This window comes from Staurois parvus, unplaced genomic scaffold, assembly GCF_062004578.1.
Source record: "Staurois parvus isolate SC_StPar_1 unplaced genomic scaffold, SC_StPar_1.0 ptg000340l, whole genome shotgun sequence".
NCBI lineage: Eukaryota > Metazoa > Chordata > Amphibia > Anura > Ranidae > Staurois > Staurois parvus.
Window position 1 is genome coordinate 3,181,533 of NW_028318136.1, and position 11,011 is coordinate 3,192,543.

The following is an 11,011-nucleotide window of genomic DNA, read 5'->3' on the forward strand; positions in this document are numbered from 1 at the left end:
TGATAGCTTTTGGGTTGAATATTTCTCCATGAGAAATGACAAGATGCTGTACTGCAAAGGCTTAAGCTGGCCTAATAATGATTGAATTTTGTCCGGTTTGTGATGAAATGGACGAAATTCGATTAGTGGGTGGCCTTGTCAGCATCCTACCACCCAATGTCCTTCAGTTAGAAAAGGTGGATTATTCTTGGTCGAAGAGTGAATACAGCCAATCAACTGCAGTCATTGTTTGGCAGCACTCACTGTATTTTGACATCCAGCTGTCAGAACACAGTAACCTCAGTGGGAGATTCGTCCATCCAGGTTTGTAGCGTGGATGAAGGAATCTGTTTGATTTTTTTCATTTAGCTCTCAGGCTGAACAAAAAAAATCTGTTTAGAGTATGGTCAGCTTCTGATCTTAGGCTAGCCAATAATGTGATAACTGGGTTTACGGTCTTGCAGGTACTGCCTAAAACTGGTTATTGAGCTTGGGCACAAGGGATTCCCAGTTTGGCAGTACGTGCCTGGCAAGCTTAGTGGCCACACTGACTTTTTGCAGTGAGCAAGAGGGTGGACTGACCAGGACAGGTAATACATGGCATGTGGGTGGTGACTGTACCACAGTGTTATTCTTGCAGTCTTAGTTGCCTGTCTTCCCCTAGGAGCCATGGGAGGCTTAGGCATGGCCGTAGGTATGGAAGGGCAGTGGCACTACATGTAACCCCCTGCCACCTTTCTGGTACTAGGGATGTAAGTAACTATTTATATATATTTTAATCTTTTGACCTGTAATGGGGAGGGGCAGGGTGCTTGTCAATCACAATTTCCCTTTAAACTCTGTCATTCCACACCCACATCACCCTTACCTCTCTCTCTCATGTCGTCACACCACATGTAATGCCTCTCTCACGGATGTCACATGCATGTACATCACTGCATGTGTGGTATTTGAAGTATGGATGAAATGTTGGCACAAATTCTCAATTACTTGACTTTTCATGAACTTCAGTTGTTTTCTCAGAAGAAACTAGTATTTGTGCTGAACCAATTTTCCTGAGCACCCCAACCATCAGATTAATGGGAATAACGTCTGGTCAACAAAACAGTTCCCTTCACAGTGTGCCGATATACAAGGAACACTGGTAGTATGGGATGTCTGCAGGGATGAGTGCACATGGATAGAGATGAAGAATATAATAAATACTGTTGTCCATACCAATCAGATTCCTGCTACTTTTTGCACTGCATGAGAAAAAAATTGGAACCTAGATGTCATTGGTTGTGATGAGCAACATCTTTTATTTATTCATCAGTGTCAAGGTAGACATTCAGCCATTATGCAAAGGGAGAAGATTTAAAAAAAATATATTAAATTTTGGTACAAACACATTCATTCCATAGTCTGCCGAAGAGTTTTTTTTGCAGGTAGAGCTTACCTATTGCAACATTTCCACTTCCATCCATGTTAGACTAGAATTCTACAAACTGGTGATTACGGGAAACCTGTATTAGGGGTGTAATCGCACTGGCAGTTTTAACTTTTCCTGAGCACTGTTCACCCCCTGGTCTGGTTCATTTGTGCAGCATTCTCAACCATGCTCAGGTATGGTTAAGCATACTGTGCCCGGGACCGCTTGGAAAAGGTGGTGTGGAGCAAGGTTCAATTGTAGTTTGGTGCGGTTTGCTTCAGTGTGAGCGCAAACTGTGCCTGAGCATTGAACTATCCATAGATCGCTAAGGACAAAATCTGAGATCACCGTGTTCTCTCTGGCAGAGGTGATGACATAAGCATTCCCGGGAACACTTCCTTTGAAGCACAATGTGAGCGCAGACTAGCAAGGGAGTGGGGGCAATCGAACACAAGCACAGGTCAGTTCAACCATGCCCAGTGTGAGCAGGGAGGATGATCATCACGGGGGGGGGTTGGTGGAGTGAATTACTGGAACCGATCCCCTGTATGGCTCTCTCTGCAGCAGCTGAAAGCTGGCTTCTTCTCCTCTCCCTCCCGCTGGCTTTCAGCTGCTGCAGAGAGAGCCATACAGGGGATCGGTTTCAGTAATTGCCCCTGCTGCACCCATCACCCTCCCTGTACACCATATGTTTCCCCCTGCAGCCCAGGTACCCCTGTCTGCCCCCGACCCCCACAATGCTGCCAGCTTCCCTACTTTCCTTCTCACTGACAGCTGAAAGTACACAATAGGATCCTTCAGGATGGAGAGTGGGAGAAGGGTCCAGTAAATGTCACATTTACTAGCTCCTCCCTTTCCTGAATGAACACAATGAGTGATCGGTAGTGCTCAGTCACTGTGATCATTCATAACTGGGGTTTTTTTTTGGGGGGGGGCTGTCAGATTGGCTGTATGGGGCCCTGTGATTTCTAACAGCAGCCCTGAGTGCCCCTGTAAGAGAAATATGTAAGTTGGCCTTTTTCGGAAAACGCTAGCCTGGCTGTCTCTGGCATTATTATGTGGGCGTAGGATTATAACTTTTTTTTTTTAATGGTTGAACTGGATGGACTTTTGTCTTTTTTCAGCCAGAATAACTATGTAACTATGTTGAATGACTACCCTGGAACAACCAAACACTAAGTGACAACAGAACATAGAAGTTTGTAGTTCAGCTTGACAGCCAAGGAATTTTGCATATTCAGTAGATGTCATCAATGGCTACCCACATATTTTCTAAAGCTGGCAATACACTAGTAGATTTTAGTACAAATATTCTCTGTACATTTGATAACTTCACAAATGTCATTTGAAAGTGCTTCAACATTTTGTTTGCTTTTATCATTCAATTTTCAAAGGAATGCTCGTTCCTGAACTAAAACCATATTCACTGTTAAAAATTTGTTAGGAAAAAAATTTTCAATCCTGCTCCTTAGAATTTTCTTGCAGTTGAAAACAAAAGCCAGTTGGACCCCAGTAACAATTAGAAAATCAAGCAAGTGTCCTTGAAATTTAAAAATTTGTAATAAAATTTTGATAGTGAATGGCCAGCATTAGTACAGGTGGAAAGGGATCTGTCACAAATCAGAAACTTCCAGTTGAAGTTTTACTCCCCAGCTGCATATTTTCTTCAGAGCATTGACTGTATTCTACAGCGCTGGTACCAGCCGAGAGTTGGGCGGAGGCAGCTTCCATTATAGCCTTTTGTGACACATATTTTGCATTGTTACGGATTTTGTTTGGAAGCAGTACACTCTCAGTTTTGACAATATATGCATAACAAAGTAGGAGTTACACGGAGATGTGTCAGGAAGAAAGCAAAAAAAGGGCGCACTCTCCTCGTGCATTACTATGATAAAAAGGAATTTATTGAAAATGACAAAAGTATATACTCGCAAACCAAGAGTCATGTAAACACACAAGGAACCAATGTGAAAGTCCCAGCAAATGGTGGTCTTGCAACAGGGTATTCTAACGCGTTTCGGGAGACGTACTCCCTCAGAGCAGCACGTCTCCCGAAACGCATTAGAGTGCCCTGTCACAAGACCACTGTTTGCTGGGACTTTCACATTGGTTCCTTGTTTGTTTACATGACTCTTGGTTTGTGAGTATATACTTTTGTCATGTTCAATAAATTCCTAATGCATGAGGAGAGTGCGCCCCTTTTTTGCTTTATTTATTTCAGGTACTTATATAGTGCTGTCAATTTACGCAGCGCTTTACATATATATTGTACAGTCACATCAGTCCCTAACCCTCAAGGGGCGTAAATTAGTGGCGTCCCGAGGCAGGTGCTGGGGGTCCGCGCTGCACCTAGTGACATCTACCACAGGGCGTGACACCTATCTCACGGGGTGACACTGGACCCGATCCACGAAAAGGTAAGTTGTAAAGCAAGCCGACGAGATCCCCACAGGATGGATCTGATCCATCCTGCGAGGATCGTCTGCTTTCTTTACAACTTACCTTTTCGTGGAGCGGGTCCGGTGTCACCCCGTATAGGTTGCATGCTGACGATCCCCGCAGAATGGATCAGATCTGCGGATTGGGGAGCATAATGGATTGGAGTCTGATTCATTATGCTCAGTCTGCAGATCTGATCCATTCTGTGGGGTTCGTCGAAGGGGGAGTCACCAAGTGTTATCACACCAGGTGACACCAACCCTAGGGATGCCCCTGCATACAATCTAAGGTTCCTATCTTACATACACATACTAGGGCCAATTTACTTACCAGTATGTCTTTGGAGTGAGGGAGGAAACCCACGTAGGCACAGGGAGAACATGCAAACTCCAGGCAGGAGGTACCGTGGCTGGGATTTGAACCAACAACCCTAATACTGCCAGGCAGAAGTGCTAACCATTTAGCCACTGTGCTGCCCATACTTTCTTCCAGTAATATCAAGATTCCCTAATCTTTAGAGTGACTGTTACCGTGTTCCTAGGATGTTTACAGACCTGAGCACTGGTTTTTCTTTTTTTCTCTTGATTACATGGAGATGTGCATTTCATGGGGGGGGCAAAGCTAAAAGGATCTGAAAGCATCACCCATGGCAGCCAATCAGCTGCTTACTTTCAGGATTTGAACTTGGGTTAGAAAACAACAGCGACTATGTGGCTGCTAGGATTCTTCTTTTCAACAATTTTTAATGAGAAGCCCCTACTGACTTGTAGGATAACGGGTTCACACTCCAGCAAGCTGTGCGCCCCAGGTGACTGGAGGAGTAGGGGTTGTGAAATGCATCAAATTTAGGGGCCAGAATACATAGAGATGACGAGGAGAAACAAGAACCCAACCATAGCTGGAGAGATCAGAGCAGGGAAGTAACAGTGATGAGAGAGGGGGCTGGAGGTCCTCCCCGCATCTCAGGAATGGGGGGTGGGGCTGCGAGGAGAATTAGCTACAGAAGATGAGGACACAGGACCCCAGCAGGAGCTAATTGATAGGCAGCAAACTAAATAGTCCGTCTGTGGCGGCGTGTCGAATCACAGTGACTGCGCAGGTATGTAGATTTCTCTGCTTCCGAGCGGCGCTTTATCATGGGTCAGCGGAGGGCGCACTACGCTGCAGCGGGAAGTATTTCATTTTATAAATGAGGGAAATTATTAACCCTCGCTGACAGCTGCGGGGAACGCTTACATCAAGCGTCGCTCTGCTCTCAGATACACTGTAATTGTGGTGGAGCAGAGAATTAGCCCATGTGAAGATGAAGGAGACCTCATATCAAATGTAACATAGATTGTTGTATTAACTGACACATAGCAGTGAGTGAAGAAGATGAATTATCCCCCCGGAGGAGCATCACCGCCTACAAGTACATCTCCAGTCTATCTGCCTTTGTCAGCATCTGCTGCTGGGACAGTCACAGGCGGGCGGGTAGATCTCTATTACCAGATTTGCTTGACATCAAAGCAGTTGTCACGTGACTCTATCCTTCAACAACTGCACCCAAGTTACCGATCTTCTGCATTTGGAGCATGAGCAAAGGGTCAAAGGGAAAGAAGATCTGCAACTACCAGCTCTAAGGGCTCATTCACACCAGTCCCTGCATTGAAACGCAGCGGCCGGTGTGCGGTGCAGTGGGACCGAGATTAGCGCAGTGATGATGCACTGAACTCAGCACATCACACAGTTTCCTTTTATTTTTAGAATTTTTTTTTTTTTAAGAAACTATTGAGATATCACACAGACATCTCATAAAGTTAAATTGCCAGCCACATGGCAATGGAGTTCCTCGCGCTGCTCTAAAAAAAAGTACTGGATGCAGACCACTGAAACACAGTGCCATGAATCAGACACATAGGAGACAATCCTTGTCCATGCAGAGGTACAAAAGGAGAAAAAAAAGCACCTCTAAGTGCAGTATGTAAAACATTTATTGAGAGCAATGTAAAAAACACTCACATGGTGGAGGGATAAAAGAAAGCATTGGTATATAGAGTAGAAGACACGGCCGAGTCCTCGCTGTAATAGCCGTGGTCCGCGGTGAGGGAAGACTGTGGATGTACACAAGAAGCCGTCCGGCATGTGTAAGTCTTGGAAGATGGCGTTTGGAGTGTACCCTGGAGCGAAACGTCGGCGTCAGCGTGATGACGTAGGGGAGACCAGCATGCAAAGCGACGCGTTTCGGAGCATGCGCTAGGCCACTAGAAGACAAAAGCGCGTTCCCTTCTCAAGCATAAGCTGACTCTCTTCTCTCTTTTTTTCTCCTTTTGTATCTTCACCCAGAGCCTGCTACAGCCACAAGAGCTTGCCCTAGTGCTATATGGACTCATTTGCATTGTATCATATGATATTGGACTTTATTATGAACTTTTCCTGTGTCCCCTGGCATTAGGATTTGGGGAATCTGTATGCGCTGATTTTTTGTTTTCTTTTTTTGTCCATGCAGAGGGACTGCGCTGGAAAAGCCACCCAATCCAATCCTCTGCATGTGAACCTAGCCTAAAGCTTTTCTAGAACTTACGCAGCGTGTTCCCTCAAATAAGATGTTACAAAGATTTGCTGGGTTCCATGAACAGTATAGACGTTAGAACACCAACCTTACATTGGGCACTAATTTTTTGGGCAAAGTCATGTAACATGTTTATTTGTAGGGATTGAAAATGGTTTTATCTCTGAGCTATGGGATATGACTTCAATGTTCCTATAGACCAGACTTTCCAAACCATTTTTAATACAGAGGGACCCTTCATTTTAATGTCATGGGGAACCCCTGCTAATTTTTTTCATCTCTAGTTAGTGCATTGTTTCTCAACTCCAGTCCTCATGGACCCCCAACAGGTCATGTTTTCAGGATTTCCCTCAGATGAAAAAGCTGTGGTAATTACTAAGGCAGTGAAACTGATCAAATCACCTGTGCAAAATAATGGAAATCCTGAAAACATGACCTGTTGGGGGTCCATGAGGACTGGAGTTGAGAAACACTGAGTTAGTGGCATATTTGTGTGGTCAATAAGATGTAAGTATAATAATACATAAAAGAATAAAGAGTGTAGTGTAGCATATCTGACACCTAGAGTATTTTTTTAACACTCCTCTGCTCTATAAGAAAAAATTATAGCAATAACAATCATAAATTGAAACAAATAATAACAATGGTCAGAAAAGATACACTAACAGTAAAAATTGTAGTGTCCTTTAAATTGGTGGTCAGTGAAAACGTGCCTTAATATGTTGATAGTTGGTGTAGTGATCCTATGCATTGGTGGCCAATGGGAGAAGGACCCCTTATATTAATGGTCAGTGGGAGAAGAAAATTCCTACATTGTTGACCAGTGGAAAAACAGCCCCCCATACACACTGATATCAGTGGTTACTGGGAGTTTAAAATTCTTCACTACTTAAGAGACCCCTAGCAACCTCAGGAGAAACCCCAATATTCCAAAGAACCCTGGTTGAGAAACCCTGCTATAGACAGATTGGAATGTTGTGCCCAGCATTGTAAACAAGTGGTTAAACAAGCGTTCTCTATTGCTGCCTCATGGGCTCCAGTTAACACATATTGAACAATGGATGGGACAATTGTGTAAAGGGAGGATTCACAGAGGCTTTGATTGCTCATTTGAGTGGTTAGATCCCTCTTTCATGGGTAAATTGTGATGAGATACCTAAGGGGATTAGTAGCAGATTCTTTGAAGTTGGCCATAGATGCATTAAGTCTTGGAGTTTCATAGTGCCCAAGTCTGCAACACCTCGATTAACAAAAGTCAATTTTTGAATCAATTTTTGTCGAAGGAGATGGGTGGAAAATTGTTGGCCAAAAAAGTGCCTGCAGCCAATCAGATGGGAGATTTGTGCACCAGCGCTGTTAGTGTGAATGGAGGAATCTGTTAGATTTCTTAAATTTGGCCCACAGACAAATAAATGAAGTAAATGTGTGTATTGCCAGCTTAAGGGGACAGTCTAGAGCAGGGGAAACTGTCCAAACAAAGGGCTAGTTTACCGTCCTTCAGGCTTTAGGGGAGCTGAACTGTGGCCATTGTGAGAGAAAACAATGCCCCACCATTGGTTTTAGTGGGAGGAATAGTGCCCCAATTGTGGTATCAGTGGGGGGGGATAGTGTCCCATCATTGGTTTTAATGGGAGGAATAAAGCCCCAATGTTGGCATCAGTGGGGGGGAATAGTGCCCCATCATTGGTTTTAGTGGGAGGAATAGTGCCCCAATGTTGATATCTGTGGGGGAAATATTGCCCCATCATTGTTTTTAGTGGGAGGACTAGTGCCCCAATGTTTGTATCCGTGGGGGGATTAGTGCCCCATCATTGGTTTTAGTGGGAGGAATAGTGCCCCATCATTGGTTTTAGTGGAAGGAATAGTGCCCCATCATTGGTTTTAGTAGGAGGAATAGTGCCCCATCATTGGTTTTAGTAGGAGGAATAGTGCCCCATCATTGTTATTAGTGGGAGGAATAGTGCCCCATCATTGGTTCTAGTGGGAGGAATAGTGCCCCATCATTGGTTTTAGTGGAAGGAATAGTGCCCCATCATTGGTTTTAGTAGGAGGAATAGTGCCCCATCATTGGTTTTAGTAGGAGGAATAGTGCCCCATCATTGTTATTAGTGGGAGGAATAGTGCCCCATCGTTGGTTTTAGTGGGAGGAATAGTGCCCCATCATTGGTTTTAGTGGGAGGAATAGTGCCCCATCATTGGTTTTAGTGGGAGGAATAGTGCCCCATCATTTATTTTTAGTGGAAGGAATAGTGCCCCATCATTGGTTTTAGTGGGAGGAATAGTGCTCCATCATTGGTTTTAGTGGGAGGAATAGTGCCCCATCATTGGTTTTAGTGGGAGGAATAGTGCCCCATCATTGGTTTTAGTGGGAGGAATAGTGCCCCAATGTTGGTATCAGTGGGGGGAATAGTGCTCCATCGTTGGTGTTAGTGGGTGAAATGGCTCTCATTTGTGTCAGTGAAAGGAATAGTGCCTCAAGGACCGTATAAAGGCAGGCAAAGGACCACATCTGGACCCCAAGCCGCAGTTTGGAGACCACTGATCTAGAGTGAAAGGAGCACAATGCAAATGCATGATTGGGATGATAAGTGTGTGCATGTTATGAATGGCAACCACTGTACCTGTCTAATTCTTCTCCGTTATATTCATTCTTGTTTTAAGAATTCATATCTGCCCCTTATATATGTTTTTGTGGTTTTGCTTCTGTTCTAAACATACATTTTAATATTGATGCAGAATTATGCTGGGGCTCAGTTATAAAAGTGGGATAAAATGAGAAGACTTGAAGCAAGCAGCAAAGTGCAGTCACTCACACAAAAGCAATGCACTTGTACTTATCTGATTTCATTAAACTGAAATCTGGTGGCTGTGGTCTCCTGCAATTTGCCATCATTTTTTTTTTTTATACCGCCTTGCCAAATAAACCAGTAAGTATGCATGATACCCATATTACCCAATCAAGTGTTTACTTCCATCCAAAACTGACTTCTCCGTTTAGGATGAATTCTGCTTTTTATAACATTTTTATATTGCCAATAGACAATACAATAATATAGTAAATGATCCCAGAATTACGGTTTGCTGATTGTAGGATCAACAGTTTATTAATTGTGGGAATTCCATATAGAAACACCCATTGATTACTCATTTCCCCTATAAACATATCTTGATTAATACAAATTTGAAGGAAAAAACAATATTGTTTACTCCAGTGAGTAATCTGTATTGATTTGAAGAGCTGACATTTTCATTTCTCTTTTTCCGCCAGGCTTCCAAGGAATCCCAGGGGACTACACTGCGGCCCCGGGCTCTATGGCCATGGGATTCCCTCCAGCCGGTTACACGCCCGCCATGCCCTCGCACCCTGCCGGCCTGCGTCACGGACCTTCTTTACACTCCTACCTCCCAGGGCACCCCCATCACGCCTCCATGATTCTGCCCGCAGGCACCTCCCCTCACCACCTGGTGTCAGCGCAGAGCCCGGCGGACGCACTTCTCAACGGTCAAAACATAGACATTCACGCTCACTAACATTCAGCCAAACCGGGTGTCAGCTTCTCTTCTAACCTTTTCTTCCAGCTTCCAAAAAAAACTATTGTCTTTAGAAAAAAGGGATTTGTTTGGTCAGACTTGCTACCCCTTAGACGATTGCAGATTGCTTTTACCGCAGAACAGAGACTGATGGGAAAGCGGGGACATGCAAGGGAAGGAAAACAAACCCCACTCTACCGTCTTCCTAAATATGCCGCAGTGTAAACCGAAGAGCTGATACTCGGTGCAAGGAAACCACTGATTTTTTTTTTTTGTGGGTTTTTAAGTTTTCACGCACACCCTCCCGACCCACAATTCCCTTTCTATGAATGGACCAACACAGGACTCAAGTCTAAAGACAGATGAAGAGCGCAAGATCTTTGAAATCTCGTTTTTCATTTTGTTTGGTTTGAAATGTTTGTTTTTTTTTTACGTCATCACTCGCAGCAGGGACTAAGTTAACTTGTACATTTTTTTAATTAATATTATAATTATTTGAGTTGATAAGTGTATTGTTTTACCTGTTTTTTATGATAAAAGAACTTGAAAAAAATCCACTGTGGATGTATATATATAATTGTATAAATATTTATAGTACCCATAAACTTCAGGGTCTGTAGAGGAATGCCTTCCGTTTTTTTATTTTATGATCTACAATGCTGTCAGTTATCCCACAATCATGTCAGCCAGGCATCTGTTCTCATTAAAGCTCCTTTTACACAGGGGTGATAAAAACAGGTGGTTGATCTCTATTTTTACCACCCACCTGCAAGCGGATATGGTGCAGCAGTTTAAATGCTACATACCATGTTTGACAGGTGGCACCGCCTGTCAAACTCTCCCATGTAAGTGCAAAACACTTGACTTGCAGTTGTGACCTAGTCCCACAATGCACAAAAAAAAGACATCAAGTGGTGGCAGTATTGCCTCCTGAACCCTTGCAAACCTCATTCATTGTATCACCCTCAGGAAAGCAATCCACAGTGGATCACTTTTCAGGGGAATGGTAAACACTCCTGGTCATGTAAAAGGAGCCTAAATGTGTTCACTCAGTCAAACATTTTGCATTCAAAGCGAAACTCCACTCTGAGAAAAGGATA

The 11,011-nt window shown here is 43.8% G+C and overlaps 1 protein-coding gene across 3 annotated transcripts in view; it reads left to right on the forward strand.

The window, feature by feature from the left end:
• MEIS3 (Meis homeobox 3) overlaps positions 1-10,530 on the forward strand; it is a 76,437-nt gene extending 65,907 nt beyond the window's left edge. Inside the window, exons 12-13 of one of the 3 annotated variants that reach the window (XM_089684244.1) lie at positions 647-731; positions 9,649-9,789. In XM_089684244.1, the coding sequence (XP_089540370.1) occupies positions 647-702 (56 nt within the window). In that variant the 3' untranslated portion in view covers positions 703-731; positions 9,649-9,789. Of the gene's footprint in view, positions 1-643; positions 732-9,648 lie in introns of all 3 variants that reach the window. The other 2 variants (XM_089684243.1, XM_089684242.1) reach the window with 2 other exon arrangements.
• Positions 10,531-11,011: the final 481 nt, after the last annotated feature.